At 42.8% G+C, this 23,568-nt stretch overlaps 1 protein-coding gene across 1 annotated transcript in view; it reads left to right on the plus strand.

The window, feature by feature from the left end:
* Bbs9 (Bardet-Biedl syndrome 9) overlaps nt 1-23,568 on the plus strand; it is a 365,371-nt gene that overhangs the window by 269,032 nt on the left and 72,771 nt on the right. The window contains 1 exon segment of the mRNA XM_028763694.1: nt 20,331-20,513. Within this exon segment, the coding sequence (XP_028619527.1) occupies nt 20,331-20,513 (183 nt within the window).

Consider the following 23,568-nt stretch of genomic DNA (forward strand, 5'->3'; position numbering starts at 1 on the left):
GCTGCCTGCTGCCTGCTGCCTGCTGCCTGCTGCCTGCTGCCTGCTGCTATGCTGTCCCCACAACTGCAGACTCTAACCTTCTAGAACCTCAAGCCAAAATAAACTCTTCCTTCTCTAAGTCGCCTTGGTCATGGCATTTTATCACAGCAACAGATACGTAAAGAAGGCTCCCTGATAGACCACAGTAAACGTGGGCAGAGGGGCCTGGTAAGGTGGAGTGGCGAAGGGATTTCATAGTGAACACTGAGGGCTAGGACCTTCGAGCAATGGAGATCATGGCTCCTGCTCTGAGGCAAGGGCAGGTTTTCTTGACTCTGCTAGAAGTCCTGTGTCTGTGAAATAATAGTGGATATGGGCCATTAAATATGACTGAGGCGCTGAGAGGGGAATATTAAACTCATGCTTTGAACCCTTTATGAGGTCAGAGACTCCAAGGGGACTCTGTAAACTCAGGGGTCTTTCCTCTAGGAAAATATGTAAAAACATACCAAATGTAAGCTTCAAGAGGACTCTCAACCCTGAAGGCTCATTTTGGGGCCAGGGTTACAAGGCTTTAAACTCAAGGAAAAGTTAGGCTTTTAGGAGCGTACCAATATTTATTTATTTACTCACTTTACATCCCAATTGCAGTCCCTTCCCCCCTCTTCTCCCAGCCCAACCCTCACAAACCACTCTTCTATCACCTCTGTCCCTTCTCCTCTGAGAAAGGGGAGCTCCGCCATGGGTACCAACCCGCCTGACACATAAAGTCACAGCAGGACTAGTGCATCCTCTCCTACCACTGCCAGACAAGGGAGTCCATCACAGCCATCACTGTAAGTTGTTATAGACAGCCAAGAAAATCAAAGTTCATGTTGGTGGTTTGGAGCCCTTTAAGTCTGATGCTTTTGTTTTTCCATATGCCGTCTATACTTCGTTGACTGTGCTTTTCCATCCACTCACTAATGACTGATATTCCTGAAGCTGGTATACTAAGCAAACTGAGCTGTCCAGTGAGGAGCGCAGCAGCCAGTGCTTCTTTGAGAGATTTAGACCATCAGGCTTGGCACCTGCTGCCTTCTAGCTTGGTGCTCCTGTGCTCCTCAGGAGGACTCACAGCATTTTCGTTCAGTGGTGCTCAGCAGAGAGGAGAGCCTCAGTAGGGACTCCCTGCAAGTAGAAGGAGCTTAGAATGATGGGAACCGACATGAGCGATCCACTCTGCTTCTAAACCCTGACTGGGGCAAGGACTTACTTGTCACATTAAATCCTTACTCGGATCATTAATGACAACAGCAGTAGGAACAACAAATAGTTACTTCGTGTAAGACTCTACTAATTTTGTACAAGCTCCACGCAGAAGGATAAACCAGAGTGTGTATTTGTAGGGAACATAGCCATTTCATTGGAGAGGAAAGCAAATTACTACACTGAAGTAAATCACAGTATAGGAGGGTGTAGCTTGACCTGGAGGGCAGGGACAGGCGGGTAAGCTCAAATCATCCTCGGCTACATAGCACCTTTGAAGCCAGCCGGAGCTATGTTGAGACCGTGTCTGTGAAAAGCAAACAAACATGTGTAGGCTAAGTTTGAGGATGCAGAGAATAAGTAGTAACTAAGTGTACATAACAGAGACGTTCAATGAGGAGGTGATACTGACAGGTGCCGCCTGTGTGTCTGCCATATATCCTGACCTGAAGGTCATTGTGCTTTTGTGCTGTTAATACTTTGATGCTATTCTTGGTTATTAGTTGGTACATTCTTTTAGTTCTTTTTTTTTAAATTTCATACATATGTACCATGAAATCTAACCTGTCCCCATTCTCTCTGAACTCCTCTCATATGCCCTCTTCATACCCCCATCCCCAACTTCTCGGCTGTGTGTGTGTGTGTGTGTGCATGTGTGTGTGTGTGTGTGTGTGTGTGTGTGCATGCTCATGCACATGCTTTGTATAATGCATTAGCTTCAGTTAATGCTGCTCAGGTATGCATGGGTGAGTGGCCATCTGCTAGAGTGTGGGAAGTCTACTGGTGGCCACATCCTCAATAAAGAATGATTCTGTCTTGATAATGGCTGTAGCCTTGAGATCATCTATCCCAGGTACGCCAGAATGTCTGCTGGCTTGATCTTGTATAGGCATTGTTCAGATAACCATAACTGCTGTGAGATCATGACTATGACAGCCAAGACTGTCCAGAAGATAGTATTTTACAGCATGCCTCCCCAGCCTCTTATTCTTCCATTCTCTCTTCCCTCTTTCCCATGATGTTCCCTGAGTCTTGGTGGCGGAGGCTGTTTAAGGCTGAATGCTCAGTCTCGGATTCTCAGTATTTTGACCAGTTGTGTATCCCTCTGTTGACTGCTATGCACTGAATAAAGACCACGGTTGAGAGCAGCCCAGGTCAAGTGTATAAACATGAATATTTAAAGGGTGTTCGGACAGTTTAACAGACCTATATCCTTCCCAGCCATGGGGTTGGACCAGGATTATGTTTCCAGCCTTGACATTCCTTCCTGTAGAGCAGGTGTCAGAAGCAGTTGGTTTCTCTGTATTGGTTTTGCCACTGTTGCAGCAGTTCACATCTAACCTCCAGGTTATCATAGCGTGCAGAATACCCAGTGCCGGGCAAGACTGTTATTGCAGCTCCCTTCTCCCAGCAGCCTTCTGGAACAACAACAACAACAACAACAACAGCTAGCTATCATGGTGGACATTTCCAAATCAGTTTGAGATGGATGTCCGTGTCCTAAAGAATTCACATGTAATCACCCTGCATGGATGGACAATGATACCTTCAGAAGATAGGGGTTACTAAATAAAAATTACAGTGAAGATGTAGGAAACCTTCCTAGGGTTTATTGGTCAGGGAGGCCTCAGAGGTCTCTTAATTAATGCTGGTTATTGCCACTGGCCTTCCTTCTGAACCAATCATAAGTACAGTAAGAGTTGGGGCACTCTTTAGGGTAAGACTGGTGTATATATATTGTGCAGCTCAAAAATCTTTATCGCCAACACATAGTAGATACAGGAAACATATGTTGAATGAGTGAAGAAATGAGTGAAGAAGCAGAATTTGTATTTAATCTTGAAGGAAGAACATGGATTTAAAACATTAGTATTTGAAGTGGAGTCATTGTGTAGTGTGGGGTGATGGTGCGCAAGGAAAATTAGTCTTGGTGAAGATGCAGAAGAGCAGCATAGGGTGATAGTAGACAAAACACACCCAACAAGGTCAGTAGGGTTTGACTACTGTTTAAATGTTCTATGTGTAATATATAATTTCAATACGTATTTCTATATAAAATGAGAATAGCTATAGACCACCCAGGAAACAACATGCTTCACAATTAAATTGTGAGGCATTTTTAAAAAAATATAGTATTGCACAAGGCAGTCTACAAAGCCGTGTAAACCATGGTTACATTCCTATAAACTATATGTCCATGTGTGTATAGCCAGTCTTAGAAAGAATTGTCAAAAGTATGTTTCATAAACTATGTCTCTCTCTCTAGACAGAATATAGTTCAAGTGGGCCTCACTTTCAATTTACTAATAACTTGGTGATCCCCACAGGACAATGCTGCTTGGGGTAGAGAGGAAACAGTGAACACGAGGAATGTGTTACATGCAGTGGAGTTGAAGGACTTGGGGCATAATGAAAGGGACAGAAAGTGCTGTGTGAGTTCAGTATATCAGGGTTCAGAGCTACTTGGCAATATTCATAGGTAAATAGGTAGAGCTGTGTATTGGGACATTTTTAAATGAGACAATTAGTTCATTAATGCCAACCTTGAGGTAATCAGAAGCTGGAATAAACTGTAATTTTTTTAAAGTCTCAGAATTCATCACTTTTTTTAAAGTATATTCAATTCCTTATGTTCTTGCAGACACAAATAGACAATATTTGCCTTCATTTCAGATACTGAGAAAGCAAGAGGTTTGAAAATGGAGGAAGTGACAGATGTTCACGTGCTGCTTGCTGAATGGCACTGGGGACATCTCCGTTTGTTGGTGGTGGCATTGCCTTTTGTCTTATAATATGCCCTCCCATGGGTGTTGATATGTCCCATTGTGACCAGCACTTTTGGTCCTAACTCATCCTGTAATCTGCAGGGAAAAGGTCTCTATTTTCTAGTTTTGGTGGTCTGCTTTTCTAGGTTTAGCTAATAATATAGGTAAAATGTCATGAGCTATACCTTAAAATAGGGAATTCAACTGTGTATTTGAGACAAAAAGGGTTATCCTGGAAGTACTACTGTGTTTAGTAGTATGTTTGCGAACTTCTAATTTCTGGTCTTTCCTTTCCCTAATTACTGATTTTATACAACAGTTCTTTCAATTAGTCAGCCTTCAGTTCACCTGCTAAGATATGTTAGAAACCACACATTGCAGCTCAGCTGAGATTATACAGAACAAAGCTGCATCTCCTAGATTCTGCAGATTAGGCAGAAATAGATTGAATGGTGGTGACTTTCAGAAGGGACAGTCTTCCGGATTGGGCCACATATGCCTTACCTCTCCAAGTGATATTTATTTATTCCTTTGGATATAGTATGTTAGTATTTCCTATTTTAGGAATTGAATGGTAAGCCAGATCCTGGGTGGAAACAAAAACAGAAAGTGAATTTATATATTCGTTCCTTAGCCTGAACAAGTCATGGACTTCATTTTTAATTTTTGGTATATGTGCGTTGTGTGTAGTGTATGTGCAGATGGAGTGTGGGGGTATGGAGGTATTCCCATGTGTGCATGAAGGGCAGAGGAAAAGGTCACATAGCCTTCTCCATCGCTTTTTGCCTTACTCCTTTGAGTCAGGGTTTGCCACTAAATCTGGAGCTAGACTTTTCCTAACTTTCTAGCTGTCTTCTGCTTGTTGGCCATAGCTGTCTCCACTGTGTGGAAACACATTATCATCCCTGCCCTTAATGGCATTCACCCCATGCCTGCTGCTGCTGTGTTCTACTTTACAGCTAACCTTCTCCAATGTTCAACAAAGCTTCTCTAATAACTGTGTCTTTCACTTATTTAACCCCGTCGAGGCTGTTTATAAGAAATCGAAGTTTTACCACTAGATTCAGTAGCATAGATACTGGCCTTTGTTTTTTTTTTGGGGGGGGGATATCTTTAAATGGTATTTTAAAATATTAGTTAATAACTCTATTAGTTATAAATTGTCCCGGACAGATGTTTTTAAGTCAGCTCTAGCACAGTCAGTGGGGCATTATCCCCAGTGTGTTTTTCTGTATACTAGACTGGTTAGTGCTCCAGCTGTGGTCCCTAAGTCCTCAGTCTTGAGTCTCACCCAGGCTGTTTCTGATCCATCAGCATGTCCTCGGGGACCACGTCTCCAGCCATATGCTCTCCACCTGGCCTCATGGCCATCTCCTCCCTCTGTCTTCTTTCTTCGCTCTTTCTCTTTTTCCTGACCTGCGACCCCCAGCCCAGTAACGGAAACTCGCCTAACTCTGTTCTCTGCAGTCATTGGCTGGAGCCACTTTTACGTAACCAATAGTTTTAAATCATGGAGCAAAGTTTACATAGCACCATTTGGTGCACATGAGGACCTGCTCCTTGTGGATACCCAGATCTTGGGGGCCAGTATTTAGCATTTGTGTACATAGCAGCACCCCACAAACCTGCAACGCAATGCCAGTTCCATCTTAATGGTTTTTATTGAGTGATACCTTTAACTTTTGAAGACAAAACTCTTTCTTTTTGAGGCAAGGTATATCAGGAAGATAGTTTATTCTCACTAATATTTGTCCTTTTATGATGAAGTGGGGCAAGTTAGAAATATGACTTTACTGAGCTGAATCTTAATTATGCAGTGATATTAATTCAGCTAAATTGAGACCCTGACACCACAAGACACTTAAGTTCAGTCAGAACTTATCTTGTCAGTCAGAAAACTCAGGGCTGTAGTATCCAGAAAACTCTACACAGCAAAGGGTGAATTAAAAAGAGTTTTCAAGCCTCCAGCAGTCCAGATAAGAGAAAACTGGGTAATATTTAATAATATAATAGGCATAGGCCACAGATATGACTTCTTTCCAGTCAGTACAAAGTGATAGCTGCAGTCATTTAAAAGATTCTTACTGTTTTTAAAGGAGCATGCTGGAACATTTAAAGGCATATGCTGTTGTTCCTTTTGTTCATGCTCACGTCCTGTGTCACTGCTGCTTGGCGTTTGGTGGCAAATTGACTTTTCCTAATGTTAAGGTCCAAAAGGGAATTTTTCTCCTGGGTCTTTATATGGTAGACATCATGTTATGTGTGCCAAGAGATGGGGGATGCATTCGAACTGCTTGCTCATTCAGTGCCCGAATTAAACAGTTGATTAGGTGTGAGCCTTAAGAAGGTGTTGGCTTGCTGTCCCAACCTTGCCCACTCTTGCCAGTTATTTTGCTGTGGTGTGGACAGCCAGTCACCTCTGTCAGAGAGGAAAAATGACAACTTGGTTTGCTGATTGACTCCAGGGCCCGATGACTCATCCAGTAATTGGGTACAGTTCTTATGATCACACAATGGTGGGTTGAGGCCTGATTTCCTAACTCTGGAAACGGATCTTTTTAATGTTCTTTTAGATGGTGGTAAGGTGGTGGGAGAATACGCAAAGCAGCGTCTGTCTTCAGAAATAAAGTTTAACCAGGTTGTTTGAGACTCCCTGCCAAAGACATCCAGATAGAATTTCTTTCCTTGGTGTAAATCATGCAAGCTGACTTTGTTTTTCCACGTTAGTGGGGGCTTGTCTTAGAAGACAGTCACTGCTTCTCAAACTCAGGAGTGGGCTGTGCATGGCCTCCTCATGGTCAGGCTGTCGGACTCAGCCCCAGAGAATCTCCTCTCTGAGAAAATGCTGTGGAGAGAGGTGTGATTTGTTTAAATCGACTGCTAACTTCCTTGCTGCACAGAGTCCTGTTAAGAGTTACTTCAGAGTGAGTAAGCCCTGCGATATTACGCCATTTGATAGCTTTTGTACACTCAGAGAGGCTAGCCTACCTTTTGGACTCAGGGATTTTAAGTCATAGGTTGGTGTCAGCAATATAAATTTGGAGGACAGAGTCAAGATTGTTCTTGATCCATAGAGAAGCAGCTACTCCTTGACGCTTCTTTGCTGTGTGCAGAAAATTGTATGATTTGTATGCATAATTGTATGTATAAAAATTGTATGGAAGGGGCAGAAAGCCATTGCTCTTCCAGACATGACCACTCAGGTGAAAGGGGGTTCTGGGGCAGGATAAGTGTTTTCCTTCCCTCAAGATCAGTGCCTGATGCTCACAGGTGCTTTCCTGTCTTAGCCACTATGTCTTCTGTACAGCACACCTTCGGGTTGTGATCTGTGTCTTACCCTATGTCTTTATCATGGGAATGTCGCAAGCTCTGGCTGTGGCTTATTTTATAGGCTGGAATGTTCCTCCAGCATTACAGAAAGCATGAATTCTTCCTGTGGAAAAGTCTTCCACTCCTTACTTTGTGACTGTTGAAAGGCCACTCTATCTTGCATCGTCTCGTAGACCTGCTCCACACAGTGAGCTTTGCTTTAGGACATAGGCCTAGGATTCCTCATAATGCGCCATTTCCCCATTTTAAAACTGTAATTTCTTCCAAATGTTATTTTTTTCAGATATGCTACACATTTTAATTTTTTTTCCTTGTAAATAACTTGAACAGCCGGCTTTGGTTTGGAAAGTATTAATGAAGAATATTCAGAGATGTTGACTCCCTTGTTCTGGGATCTTTATATTTTTGTACCATGTCTGATGGTTTATTAATGTTTAGCCCCACGATGCAATAATTGGCCTTCACAATAACCATGAGGCACGTTAGTGTTACTTTGTCACTTTTTGCATTAGAAGATGAGAAGAATTTTCCTGAAAACCAGATTTGACATAAGGTAAAATGTCAGAGCTTGGACCAAGTCAAAGTCTATGACCTTTGTCCCATATCAAGCGAGTTGTAGGCCAGTGTTGGCTGCTGGAGAAGGGATCTGCACTGATTCTCTCTCCGTGTCATCCATGTTTTCATTTTAGATCTCCTCACTGCAGTGGCTTTGGTGAGAGTGGCCAGGACAGGTTCCTGCCCTTTCTAAATCTTGTGCTCAACTGTCAGGGAACATTTGCCGTTTGGCCTGAGAGGTAGGATAGCGTCCGCTTATCACAGCCCAGGGGTCCTGAGCATCGAGTGTAAGAGATGTGATAGACAGTAAGCTATCCATGAAATCACACAAATTCAGGCTGTTATAGTAAAGACCAGCATGGCTTGGAGAAGTGGGGCTACAACTCAGGTGAGACCATGACTCCGTTTTATTGAGCAACTGTCCATTAGCTGCAAGTTTCTGCCCTGATCCAGCCTTCTGCCCTGCCTTTCACCTGAGCCCCTCTGTGCTGCATGTGTGTTTGCCTTTTTTCTCCATGCCCTTCGATGTGCACACTGGAGGCTGTGTGCTTTCCTGTTTTCCTAGTCTTCTTCATGTGTAGGCAGTGGTGTGTTTTCATCGTTGGCACCACAGGATCAAAAGCTTGGGCCTGAAATTTTAGTTGAGCCCCTGCTTTTGGTTCTTGGGAGTTTATAGTCCTTCCTCATAACCTGGAGCTTTAAATGCTTTATCTGTTCAGTGTCATCACCGGCACTGTGGGGTTTCCAGGTTTTCTTGTTTGCAGTCAGAAGTGGTCACTAGCATACTGTAATTGGTCACATGTAGAATTCGTCATAACACTGACTGTCTTAAGGGGTGCATGGGGCCACCCAGCCAGCCAGTTATTCATCTCACTCTTGTCTCCCTTCATGGACTGTGGTAGTTGACTAGGTTTCCAATATCGGGTATGAGTTTCCTCTTGTTGAATAGGTCTTGAGTCCAGCTACAGAGCTGTTGGTGACCACCAAGGTATGCATACCACTGCTGTATGCTTAAGGCTACAGGCAGCTTAGGACTATCAAGAGCAGGAGAAATAGTCTTCCCAGGGACGAGCACACCCATTTGTTATCCAAGTGGCCACGTCCAAGCGACGCTCATCGTATGGACTGAGCAGGTTGCAGTCATTTATTTAGGAGTGCATATGTGTGTATAATGCATACGTGAGTATATATGTGAGTGTGTGTAGTTGTGTAGGCATGAATGTGTGTGTGTGTTCAAGCGCTCGTGAGCGAGCATGTGGGCACACGGTATCCTTCCCTTAGGGTAAATCAATCTTAGTAAGAGAAGTACACTTTTTAGAATACATTGTTTTACTTTAAAAAAAAAAACAACAAGAAAGTAGCATTAGTTTAAAAATAAGTAAAACTTTTGCCAAAGTGGATTTGCTAGCTCCAGAAAGCTTTGTTGAAGCAGTCTGAGCAAAGAACATGCTGTTGGCCAGCTGGATGTGGAAGCAAGGTGTGGTTGTGAAGATTCTCACACCATGAAGTCTTATGTTCATCACTACAGATCCATGGACACAGTGTTGTTATGGAGTTCCTGGGAGGGAACGAATTCTGGCACCGTGTGAGGGTGGGGTAGTGAGACATCTTTTCAGGAGAGAGAGCCCACAGCAGGCGTCCAGGGAGTGTGCTCAGAGCAGCCATCTTCTGGGAAATGGATGAAGAACTTGGCATCTTAACACTAAACAAAATCCCAAAGCAAACCAAGCCTTGTAACTGAGCTCCACGGCCCAGCACCGACCCTCTTCACTTTGGAGAGCATCTTACTCTGTATGTTTTACAAGTTAGATCCTTGGGCCTCCCTCCCTGTGCCCTCAGTACCAGCTCTGCTTCTGAGAGGACTCTGCCACAGACAGCCAGCAAGCTACCCTTCTGGAATGTGCTAGATGAGAGTAGTTCTGTTCAGCTGGACAGGTGTTTCAGGAGCAGGCTGTCTTAGGCACTCACTAGTGTCGTTCTAGGGACACAGTAGATAAGCAATCTCTGTTTTCACAGAGTTGGAAGCAGTAAATGCATAGTTCTAAGTGTGATGGGCAAAATAGAAGATGGCAATAGGTGCTGTAAGAGAGTGGATATTATGTTATATTTTGGTAAGTAATGTCTATTTTATTTATGATAAGACACCAAGGTCAAAATTATATAAAAAGAAACGAGAAAGCAAATGAAAGGCTTGATTATCTTCAGGTATGAGATTTTTTTGTTTTGTTTTGTTTTGATTTCATGAAGATTATGTTGGTTGAATTTGTGGCTCTGCAACACCAAAGACTAAGCTAATGGCAATCATGCCAGGCTTTGTTGTGTGCCTACTATGTGCTAGGCACTGTGACTGACATGCCTGTGACAAACCCTCCTGTTACGGAGGAGAAAACTAATACAAAAAAAAAGATCATGGAAGCCTCTTAGGGCCAAATGGCAAGAGCCTTGATTTGGTTTTTCATCTGTGTCAGGTTACTTTATGTTAGTGTTTGGTGTGCCTGGTGATTGCAGGAGTCACAGACCCAAGTGGCTGTAAGGCGACATGTAGCATAGTCAGAGGAGAGCCAATAAATGTAGAATTTATCACATCTTAAAAACATAAATTGCCATCCCCCCCCCTCTCTCTGTGTATGTATCTGTCTGTCTGTGTCTGTACTGAGGATGCAGCATGGTGTTATGAGCAGGTCTTCTGCTTTGTGGGTTTGGGGCAGACCCCCTTTGAATCTTTGACTTGACATATGGTGGTGTTGACCAAGTTGACTCATCTCTTTGAATCTTATTCTCTTCGTTAGTCACAAACAATAATTTTCTAGAGAGGTTGTTAAAAAGATTCAGATATAATATCAATTGAATTCTCAAGTTTATGTCTGACACATGGTACACATAGTAAGTGGCTATGTTATTAATAGTGCATATTATTTTTATTAGCTTGATAAGGCTTAGCAGGTAGTTCCCAAGTCACATGTACAGCCCTCCCCCCCCTTGTTTCACAGATGCAATACTGCATACTACCTTTGACAATTTACTTACTGTGTAACTCTTAAATTATTTGGGTAAGTAATGCTAGCATCATAATGAACATCATGAAACCTCTTGAAAGGCAATACCTACAGTTATTTGAACTCAAGACTTGGACCCATCCCACAAGTGGATTTCTGGATTAATATTTCCTGATCATGGAAAGGGAAGTATGGACATATTTGTCAGTGGGCCAGACCTAGACTGGTACTTATAATTATAATTATAATTATAAAACTTCTAATATCATTCATCCAAACACATTTCTGATAGTCATTTTGGTATTTCATTGTCTCCAGTGTTGACTGAGATGCCAAGTGTCTGAAGGTCAGTGGTCATGGTCTTTGGCTCGGACCCCAGGCTCTGCTTCTGATGGGAGTCAAAGGTGTTTTGAGTATAAGAACATGAACTTTAGACCAGAGGGCCCCAACAAGGCTGATTTTGTTCTGAGAAGGACATTGACTATTGGCAACATTTGGAAATATTTTTGGTCATTATAGCCAATGGCAGGAGATGTTTCTGGCACCCACCTAGTGTGTAGAGCACAAGATGCTGTATACCTCCTACAGTTGCTGAGGCAGTACAACGATAAAGACTTACTTGGACTCTTAATCTACAGAGCAGTGATAGCAGTAAAGTCTTGGATGAATCTGTGATAAGCTTTGCATGTAGAGGTGTGGATGTTCATCTGGTTATTTACAGACTCAGTCAGCATACTCAATCACTTAGCCTACAAATGTTTTTAAAACACGACAGACTTGATCTTGTTCACCTGAAAGGCAAGCTCGCCCTGAGCAGTCCTACATGGCACACTAGCAAGTCACAACAGAATATCAACTGCTCATGAAAATCTTGCCATGTGCCAAAGATTGTGGGTGGGGTAAAGCTGGGAACAAGGCAGCCCCTGGCATGGAAGCATTTACAGAAAAAATTAAGCACAGGGCATCTTCAACAAGGCTTCTTCGAATTTTAGTGTTCCAACAGGCCATGGCTCTCCTTTCCCCCAGTTCGTGCCACATGAAACCAGGCAATCCCACTTGTTGCCTTGTCTTATTCCATAGACATATTTTATGTACATATGTACAATGCGTTGTTGCATGTACATATTCCCTGTACATACACACTATTTCCATGGACTCTAGTTGTAAGCCTGTCCTACCAGGTAGTAATGGTATAAATATGTCTTTTACCCTAAAAATCAAAAATCATAAAAACCACAAGGCTCTCTTCACAGACTTTTTTTTGTTTACTTATTTACATTGTGATGTGTATGTGTGTGCATGTATGTGCCTGTGTACATTGTGTATGTGTGTGCATGTATGTGCCTGTGTACATATGCACACATGTATGTAAATGTTACTTCATTTCAGGAAGTCTGAGGAAATGGTTGGTGTCATCACCAGCACTGTGGGGTCTCCAGGTTTTCTTGCTTGCAGTCAGAAGTAGTCACTAGCAAACTGTGATTGGTCACATGTAGAATTCGTCATAATACTGACCACCTTAGGTAAAGGGGTGCGTGGGGACACCCAGCCAGCCAGCTCTTCTCACGGACTCCCCTCCATGGACTATGGTGCTCCCTGCTGCGTGGGTGGCTTCCTACTCACAGACATGTCTGTCTAGAAGACTGTTGCCCGAAGCATTCTAAACTTAGAAGCTATGCAGACCCTGTAGGTGTTGTTTTTGGAGAGAGATAACTGTGGCATTCTCCAGAGCTTGTAAAGTGAGCTCTGACGTTGCCAACCATAGATTCCTGCTCTCCTAAGCAATGTGTTCAATGACAGAGCATGGCCCAGAAAAGATTCATTTGTCTTTTTACAACCTGATTCTGTTAATTATTATTTTTTTTTAAATTTGGGTTTCACTTGGCTGTAGGTAGATCATTTTATAGAAAGAGGTAAAACTTTGGCCAGCCGTCGGGCGATAGAGAGGTGGGGAGGTAAAACATCGTAATCAGGCCTGAGATCAGTTGTATTTTTAGTTTTATATGAGACAGGCATTGGAGTCAGTTTCCTTTCAGCTGATGAAGTTACATGTCTACTTAGTGAATACGCTGTGCAGAAATAGCAGAGTTGTTCTCTGTGTCACTTCTAAATGATTTGTCTCTCTCCTTTAGCATTTTTTATATATCAATGGTATACATTTGAAATGCCTCAGCCAATACCTATGTCCCCACAGTGATTACCTTTACATTCTTTTGAGCAGAACATTTAAAAGGAAAAGGAAGGGGGTTCTTAAGTATAATGAAGTTTCTCAGGAATATTTTGTTTTCTAAAATGAGTTTTATGTGGATTTTCAAGGCATTTGGCAAATACAAATTAGCATCAGGGAAAATTCTAATCCTGGCAAGAGCTGCCTTGATTTCGAGGGTCGCAGCAGTCATGCCTTGCTGCCTCTGTTGTTTCTTTATCATTTTATGGATATAGAATGTGTGAGTCAAGCTTTTAATAAGACATACACATTGATTTTTGCTCTTATTAGTCACGCAAAATGGTCATGGTCAAAAATGTTTTCTAATCCCAGGTTTAGCAGTGTAAGCTCTGTGGTAGATGAGAGAGCTACAGGAGCCTCCTTATTAGAGATGCCGCAGAGTGGAATCCGTTCTTTATCCTCTATTTGTAAACTAATACAGCACTAAAAGTGGCCAAGAATTATATTCGTGCTCAGAGTGACGGTGAGCTCTTATCATCCCGGCACTCGTGAGGCAGAGGCTGATAGATTTCTGAGTTCAGTGCCAGCCTGGTCTACATGGCAAGTTCCAGGACAGCCAGGGCTATACGGAGAGATTGTCTCAAACAAACCAACAATAACAAGAAGAATTAGATCCTTGCTATGCCTTGGTAATAAAACTCCCAAGGTTGGCTTTAGTCTGTGCCAGAGTTCAAAGTGTAATGAATGCATATAGGCAATAGATTCAGGATGGACTTACTGATCAAACCTTCTAGTATGCTCCTCTTGCCTTTCTGACATCCATGATCTTTCTCTTTTCTTTTTGGATATTATTTAATTTTTATTTTGGTGAGAGAACAATGTTTTTGGATACAAATTGCATCTTTACAGCCAAAGTCAAAATTGAGTTCTAGTAAACTTCATCCTTATTGCAAGGCCTTTGCCATGCCGCAGTCTGGACTGTCAGAATGCCATCACAAATAACACTGAAGTGTGTGTGTGTGTGTGTGTACACACACACACACGCATTTATTATGTGTGGGGACCCACAGGGGCAGAACAAGATGTTGAATTCCCTGAAGTTAGAGGTGGTTGTGAGCCATCTCGTGGGGGTACTGAGAACTGAACTCTGGTCCTCTGCAAGAGCAGCAAGGGCTCCTAATAGCTGAACCATCTGTCCATGTTTTCATGTTTTAATAGAAGTATAATAAAATAAAATAAGGGATCCAATACATCCGACTTTCATAGCTTTTAGTAGTATTTTTGATTCAGTGTCTCATGACATTTTAATTTGAAACTTGGTTAAATTTAGTTACAAAATGAAGTCTGTCCTATTGAGTGATCACAAAGGGTGCAGCATGGAAGAGTGGTGACCAGTTGTTCCCCTCGCTTCGGAGAGGGGACTTGGTCCTATGCTCCATGTATTAGCAGATAAGGTCCTCCCCTTTTGATGCCATTATTTGTCTAATAAAAATAATTTGCCTGTTATACCTAGATTTTATGAGGAGCATTAAGAAATAGTTAACACAGACCAAATAAACTAGAAATGAATAGAAGGGTTTTTGACTGGCTTTTGTTGAGAATTATTGTGTGAGTTAACTAAGTCTGAAGGAGGTAAAGGTTGTTCAGCTTGTAATTGGCTCTGCCCCTATTCATATATAAGCCTATTGGCTCCAATGTCACATGACTATTCTGACATTTTGAATGTCATTAAGCATTAATGGTATTAGCCGTTAATGGATGAACACGTCTCCTTTTACTTTTCTCATCACTGTGGCCAGATAACTGACAAGAACCAACTTGTTTTGGCTCCTGGATTAAAGAAAGTGGTCCATTGCTGGGGAGAGGGAGTGGAGGACTGGCATGGTGGCTGTTGGCTCCCCTGGTGGGGAGGGCCTGTCTGCTTGGTTCCCAAGCTCTATGTATGCCAGCATGGCCTTCCACAGATGCCATGTGGGGTTCCATTGTCTTAACGTGTTCATCTATGTTGGTCTGTTACTAGAGTTGTTCTACCTCAAACCAAGTCCAAGTCCAGCCAAGCTGATCCGGACCACTGGGGCACTAGATGGATTTTGTTGTACATACTGCTTAGGATGAGGCCAGGGTCCAGGTAGACAATCAGTACAGGTGGTGTTTTGTGGTGAGATCTCTGGGATATGAAACCTGGCTCTGCTGTTTGCTGTTTGATCCTTTCTGTAGTTCTTTTTCCTTATGGTACCTATCTCACTGGAGGGTTTTTGAGAATTAAATGGGCTAATCCCTGTAAAGACTTCAGCCTATGTTTGGTTCTTAGGAAGCCTTCAGTGAAATGTTGACAATTAGCACCAACACAGGCTTGTTTTGACTACTGAAAACATTGTAACTTGCAATTTTTAGAAAAACAGATGAATCATCCTTTTCTGAAAAAGTAGCTTCACTAAAGAGGATGGCCTAAAAAATTACTGTGCTGTAGCTTTTGTGGCTCTGAGCTATACAGAGTATACCATTTCTTTTGTTGACAGAAAACAAGAGTGTGGTAAGGTCGAGTTCTTACACACTATGGACTTGCTGTCTTTGTGATGTGACCCATTTCAGGAAGAAAAAAACTATCTTGAGTTATCTTGTGTTGAAAGCCCCAAAGATATAAGGTGTGACTAACAGACATGCCTGGGATAGGTATGATATTTGAGCAGTGCTTGGCTTATGTTATCAAAGGAGGGTGCGTTGCTGGATTTGTGGGGTCACCTGTGGATATTCATGTTTCTGTGCAGACAGAGGGCACTCGCTGAGAAGGCAGCAAACACTACTGGAATCCTGGCAGTTCTCTGCCCTTGCTCACTGCCCTAGCTGGTGTGCACAGATGGCTCTAAGCCTTCATCTCTTTACTGGGAAATGGAGAGAGGGTAGGGTGGGGACTGTCAGCAGTTTCTATCTCAGAGGGCTGAATGATGGATGCTAAGAGCTCCGAGCATGCAGCCTGGATCACAGTCAGTCTCCACAGCAGCACAGTAGGACTCTGTGAGCCACACATGAGATGTGGAAGCAGATTGGACTAGCTTAGGTGGAGAAATTGGACATGTCCATGTTCACATAGCATGACTCATGTCTACTCCGTTGTTGCGGCTGCTGCTTTCCTGTAACCAATTTTAGAGCCTGTCTTGGCAGCTGGAAGTATTTGGGATTAATTTCACACTTGCTTTATGAGTTGAGTGTTTTCCTGCAGCTCCCTGGGCCTCTGCCTTATTACTCTGGCATCAACTGATATGGCCATCAGACAGAGATGTCCTTTGGGGTCTCTGTTTTATTTGGAAACCATCAATTTGCAAAAGCAAAACAAAGGCCATCAGCACATTGTGCTCGAAGTCGTTAGCATTTATTGTTTCCTATAGGCCTCCCTTCTGTAGTTGCAGGGAACACTAGGGAACACACAGCTTGCTCAGACAGTCATGAGCCCGGAAAAAGAAATCACTCTCCCTCAAATGTTAAGTCCCAGCATCTGGTTGGCTTCATTTCTCAGTTCCAGGTGATCTGAGAGATCTTCTGGGCCTTGGTCATTCAGATCTGAATCTTGATGGGTCTTCCAACTCTTTTTAATATGCTAATTCTGTTTAATTCATTTTTAATATGCTAATTCTATTTAATTCATTTGGCTTCCATGGAGAACAAAGTAAACTTGGCTGTTACACGCAAAACTAAATTGAGAACATGGAGATCTGTTTAGTATTTCATGCTGGCCAGTAGGTCAGGGAGATTTTCCTTGGGGGTAATTTACATAAGGAATTGTTTATCCCATTTCTTTCCAATTTCTATGACCATTTGGGAATAACAGACTGTTTCCACAATGGCACAGAAATACATCCAGGGAGACTGAAACGGTGAGAGACAGTGCTTCTCCCAGATTGATGTATCTTGGGCCTTGTTCTGGAAAGAGCCTGTGGCTTGGGCTGCTGTCTCACTAAGTTATTCCTTCACTACAGCTCCACTTAGTAATTGGGTGGGTCCGTGAACTGACATGTTGCTACACTGTGAGAATTTTCCCTTGGTAGTAAGGAACATGCATAGAAGCTTCACCAATGTCCCACAAGCATTTGTTCTGGCTGGTGGTGCTTTATTGACTAACATGGATACTCAGAATACTTGGTGCTTTCAGAGTTAAGTGCTTGCCTACCACCTGAGCATTCCCCATGACCAACCTCTTGATGACTGCGCCTTCTCCAGCAGTCTCGACTTTGTTGGAGTTGTGTCCTCTTTTAAAGGCCGCTTCCTCACTACCAGTGTGTTGGGAGGTCTCCCTTCTCAGTGGTATGCAGATAAATCTTTAACATGCCTTTGGTGCAGAGGGCAGAGGGAGCTGACTTTAACACTCTATGAGTTTTCTGTTGTAGCTAATTCCAGTAGCAGATTTCAAGCTGTCGATGTAAGGTCTCCGAGTATAGAGTTGGAAGAATGTGCAGTAGCCTACTACTGTGAAGTGTTAACCAAAGACAGATAAACAAAGTAAAGATTACCACAAGACCTACATAACGGCAGCAGATAATGAGTTTGGAGTATTTATTAATCCTTTTTTGGTAATTTAATTTCAAGTCCTATAATTTTTAGTAATGGCCATATGAAATGACTAGCTTGCAAAATTCCTGAGAATTGAACACTTGGTTCCTTCTCTTGATCTGGGAGGGGCTCACTGAGCCAGCTCCAGTGTGCTTCCCCCTCCACATGCTCCCCCTCCCTGAAGCCTGCCAAGCTGAGCTGGAGTTAGGATGCTCATCTCTGAACCTACAGCATGCCTACAGTCTCAAGCAGTTTCGGCAAGACAGACACCAGTGCTCAGTTCTGCTCTTTGACTTACAGGACAGGGCTGTAGTCAGACTGGCCACCTCACTGGAAGATCTCAGTGCAATGAAAGTGGCCAGTCCTTCTCACTCAGGCAAGAAGAAAGGGATGTTGTTAGAACAGCTACTAAAATAGAAAACCTTTTCCTGTCATCAGTGGCCTGCCTTTCACAATTTCTGACTCAATTTTTTTGTTTTGTTTTATATCTTTTAAGTAGGAAAAAACTTAAAACTTTAGGTTACCGTCAGCTTTATTAGCAATTTTTATATGGTCAAGGTCAGTTTTAAATGCAAGTCTAAAAGCGTTTCATGTACTTGGCTACTATACCTATGTCCTCTGCCCATGTGTGTGCTCCATTTTCCTGATGACTTCAGGAACTTTTCTAAGTAAGCATGGCCTCAGTTTTCTCCTCTGTATAAGAGAAATGATGTCAAGTAGGTACAAGTGACCAGCGACACTGGTCACATGGCACAGGGCAGAAGCCATAGCACACCATTTCTGCTCAGTTAATCCAGGGCCATCTTTAACAGTCGTGTGACCAATGGAGTTTCCTTTGTGGTCTATGGGGCCTCCCTTATACGGTCAGTGTCCGCCCCTCACCCTATTCTTCTTTAGTATGAATCTTTCAAGGTAGTGATTAGCTCTGTCACTGATTTCCTTACAGTGCACTCTGCAGATCCTGCACCTGCCTGGTACCCAGCAGGTGTTTATGGCCTTGATCTTTTTGTAAGTTCAGCTTTTGTCAGGAAGCACCTCCTCTCAGTATCATAGTTCCACAGCGATGCTTAATTGTTAACATTCACAGCAAGACAGGGAGGGTAAGCTCAGACTGTAACAGGAGTCGGTTGTGATCGTGGTCCTGACCACGGGTGCACATGATTTCAGGTGTTACAACGTATGCAAACTTGCCTCTCCCACCTCTTCTAGGAGATGTCTTAAAGTAATGGGAAAGGGATGAGCTCCAACCCCATTTGAGTAAAAGAGGCCCCAGGGATATTAACTCTGGTCCATTGTAATCACTCCCTTGCTAGCTTCTTTTACACTTTCTTTTCTGCACAATTAAGACATTATTATAGTAATGCCTCTTCCCACTAATTGGTTCTGTATGTATGGTTTCTTTTAAACGATTATGAGGTCCTGTGGGCTATGAGCTCCAATCAACTACTTAGAATGCTAGTGGAAAGCACAGTCCTGGGCACACAGGAAGCCATGATTTTATGTGCTACTGGCCTTGGTTCAGATACTGGTTCCCTGGAGAACTGACTGACTGCAATTGGCTTCTGTGACTCCTTCAAGGTGTTGATCACATGGCAAAGAGTCCTGGTGTGAACAGCATGTTCAGGCAAAGATCAGCTGTGCTGTCTTTCCCTCACATCTAGTGTCCAGGGTCTCTCAGACACTCTGGTGACTCTCCCTATGGACCCCCTTTCCCTACATGGAATTTGAGAGACCACACAGCTGTAGACTCTACTTGTTTGAATGGTGATGCTTTAACAAGCCCTCTGGGCCAGTGTCAATAAGCCATGAAGTATCACTGAACGGAGGATCGCCAGTACCAGACTTCTGAATCTCATCTGAGTCCTCAAGCTGGAGGGCATTTGAGAAGGAGCGTACTGCTCCAATGCTGGCTCTTCCTGTCCTGGGGAATATAGACGCCGTGAGTCTCCCGGGCAGCCAGTTCATTACTTTTAATGAGCACAGAATTTACCAAGACATTAAAATAAAGTAGAAACAAGCGCCGATGGGCAGACGTGGATATTCCACCCAATTGTTGCTTCAGTTCCTTTTTCCACAAGATTTTTCAGGAGAAGTTTTTAGGACAGACTCTCTTCACCCCTGCCAGTTTTATCCTAAGTAGATTTGTTATTGCAGACTTAACACACCCTGAGCTGCTTTTTAATACCCTGTGGGTTGGTGGCTAATATTTGTGTTAAAAAATGACAGTTTTCAACTAATCAGATATTTGAATCTTGTTTGGCCTTTTACAAATGTTAAAGAAGTACTAGATATCTCCGTGCCATATCATCTAAAGAGAGATGTGAAAGATGAGAGTCATGTTCTGAAAAAGTGACAAAAGTTATTTAAAACAAAGACTAGTACAGTTATTTTGATTTTTGTTTAATTGATTGCTCTCCATAGCTAATTACAAAAGACTGTAATAGTTTTACTCTTTAAGAGTACGTATCTTCCTCTGGTGAAGCACACACTGAACATTGTCCCTATAAAGCTGGTTCTGTGGATATTTTCTTCCCTGGCCATATGGATTTGGAAGTTACTTGGGGCATTTTCCCAAAGAAGGAAGCTAGCAGATGACTCCAATATTATTCAACGTAACTTGTGTCTATGGAAGAAGACAAAGCTTGTCAAGCTGTTGGAAAGAAAACCAGAAGCGCAACAAATTAAATCTGCAGAGGGCTCGAGGGTTGTGAAATTGTTCCTAACCAGAGTTTGTGATTTCTTCAGGTGATTGCTCTAGCAGATGCGATTGAGGAAAACCAAGACAAGCTGCTACAGTCATTCGCCAGCCTGAAGAGTGCCACCCATTTGCTGATCCTACTAATCAGACTGTGGCAGAGGTTGAGCGCTGACCAGACTGCTATTCTGGAAGCAGCGTTGTTGCCACTACAGGAAGACACGCAGGAACTGGTAAGGACCCACAAGGCCCACAGCCGCATGCCTGAGAAGGTTTGGATTTGGGGGAGGTATCACATGGCTATCTGATTTTTTAAGGCATCAAAAGAAAGCTTGCGTTTCCACAAAAACGCTCTTTTCTTTTCCTTCAAACCATAATAAAAGTGTCATCTGATGGCACTCCCCCCCAAGAGTAGTTTTAAAAATAGGTATATAGTCCAGTTTTATGTAGTACTCAGTCTGTTTTTATGTGCTCTTCAATCTCTGAGAGGCAGGAAAGTAGTCATTTGACAGTCTGAGTGATCGCAGTAAATCCTTCAGATTAGCTAATCCTTCCCGAGGCTGCCAGAGAAAACAGTTCAGTCATTTTAATTTGTTCGGTGTTCTTGAGTTTTAGTGTTACTTCAAAGGTTAGGGGACTGCAATGGCTTTGCTGAGAATGACGGGAAGAGTTGCTTACATTTACAGAGTTCTTTATAATCGTTCATAAAGTCCTTAGAAGAGGCATTGCAGAATGAAAGGGAGAAAATGAAGATGGGAGGTTTTTCACCAAAGAGTCCATTAAACAAAATCACCAAAATTCTTTGAATCATAGATGCGTACAGGACCAAGTACCTCATGCTCTTCTACATGCATTTATGTATGGAGAAATAACAGGTACCTTGGAAACTGGAGTCGTGAGCATAGCTCCTTGTGGTGGTTGTTTCAGGGGGAACCTAGATCTAAGGACACGACTGTAAAGGTAATAATACTGAGACTAACCGTTTTTCCGGCGCTTACAGGTATTTCCCATTTAGTCATCGATGTGGCCCTGGAGATGGTTCAAGTACTGTTCCTATCTCCTGTACAAATAACAAAACGAACATTGTTCTATGGTTAAATACTTCTCTAAGAAGAGCCGGGACTTGGACCCAGTCTGTCACCTCAGAAAGTGTGTGCTTTTAGCCAGATGCCTGTTTAAATGAACATAGTAATTGTTTTAGTTACTTTTCTATTACCATGAAGAGACACCTTCACCAACTTAGGAAAGAAAATGTTCCGTTTGAGGCTCATGGTTCCAGAGGGTTAGAACCCATGGCCACCACAGATGGCTATGAGCTGGGCAGGACAGGGCAGGGCAGCAGTAATTGAGAGCTCACGTCTGAGCCACAAGCACCAGGCAGATAGAGCTAACCAGGAATGAAGTGGACAAAGCCCTCCTCTGGTGACACACCTCCTCCAATGAGGCCACACCCCCCAGTCCTTCCCAAACCTTCCCAACACCTGGGAACCAAGCAACCAAAAATGAGCCTCCAGTGCCCATTCTCATCCAGACTACCACAGTCATAAAAAAAATCACAAGTTTTCCCAGATGCATCAAAATTTTAAGACAATAAAAGCTCTATTTTGTGACCTAAAATACTAATAAATACACTGAAAAGCAGGCTACATGTTTTGGTGGCAAATGATATAAAGAGGCCAACGAAGATTTTTGTTTAAGTCAAGTTGAGCTTCAGTAGCAGAACCAGAGACACTTTTCTGCACAGAGGGAAGGAGCACGGGGTGGGTTGGATTGTTCATAAACTCGCTCGAGAAGTCAGGAAGCCTGAGATCGTCTCTGGTTTTGGTCCTACCGTTAAATGTCCATCACCGTGGTCCTTAGCTGGTCTGAATCACTGAGTCTGTGTCCTTTAGGAGCAAGTTAGGTCCCACCCCCACAGCTGTGAGAGGAGCTAAGGAGGCAGCCAAGTAAAGCACCGGAAGTTAAAAGTCATCCCTGGAACAGGTTTGCCCCTTCTTCCAAATCACCTTCATGATAACTGTGCCTCTCAGTCGTACTTGACAGCAAGAATCATGTCTTGTGTCTGCTAAAGCCCTGGTACATAGCCCGAATTTATTCAGTGGAAGAATGCATAGTGTGAAGGTGGAAGAGACGAACACAGGCAGGGCAGTGCACAGGCTAACATGAGCCCCTTGTATAAAAAGGAGGAGCATTAATGCTGCCAAGGCTGGTGAGATGGCTCAGTAGGTAAGGACAATGGCCATGCACACTCCAGCAACTGAGTCCTGTGCCTGGAGACCAAGTAAAGGTGGATGGAGAGAACTGGTGTTACAGAGTTGTCTTCTGACCTCTGCATATGCACTGTGACAGTCGCCCCCTCTGTCTCATACACACAGACACACACACACACACACACACACACACACAAATAATAAACTAAACATATTTAACTGACAGTGGATCCTTTTTTCTGAATCCTGTTTCATTGTCTTCAGGTTCTGAATTTCTGTGTTTTGTGTTCAACAGCAGACCAAAACATATTAATATATAAATTTTGCCTTGACAAGAGAGAATCTACGTTAGCATGTTTATTATAGTTTGTTGTTATGAGTCCTTGATTTTATTATTAGCTATTGTCAGTTTCTTTCTGTGCCTATTTATGAATCAGGTGTATATGTATATAAAAATATATTTGTTTAGGGTTTAGCTCTGTCTGAGGGTTCAGGCATCCACTGCCAGTTTATTATATCAGGATGAGAGAAATGTACTATCAACAAAGAGTTTTTCTTTTTGCAGTTTGTCTCAGCTTGTCATTTTCTTATTTGATATTTCATGTCCTAAGTAAAGAACAATTAAAAATTGATTTTTGTTAGAAGGAATGAAACTTTCAGGTTTGAGTATTTCATTTTCATGGCTCAGTCGGGTAGCACAGAGTCCCATGACATAACACTTGTATGGGACACAGCATGGGAATTGTGAACCACTGTGTCAAAACCACACAGTGTATGTCTTAAAAGAGGAAGAAATGTTTCTTTTAAGATACAAGCTGTCTTAACATCATAACTTACTACTGAACCTTATAATGTGCAATGCCACTCTGTTTTTCTTAGCAGAGTTGGTTCTCTCCTACCACTGTGTGGGGTTTGGAGCTGATCTGAGGTTGAGTGTGTTCACCATGGAGGTCTTGAAGAACAGCATTTCTTAGAAATATATGAGTATGCTCACTACGTGTGCCATAGAGATCAGAGTCCTATAGAAATGCATGATGTGTTCACCTTGTGTGTCATGGAAGACCAGAGTCCTGTAGAA

This window comes from Grammomys surdaster, unplaced genomic scaffold (genome assembly GCF_004785775.1).
Source record: "Grammomys surdaster isolate TR1022 unplaced genomic scaffold, NIH_TR_1.0 140, whole genome shotgun sequence".
Taxonomy (NCBI): Eukaryota; Metazoa; Chordata; class Mammalia; order Rodentia; family Muridae; genus Grammomys; species Grammomys surdaster.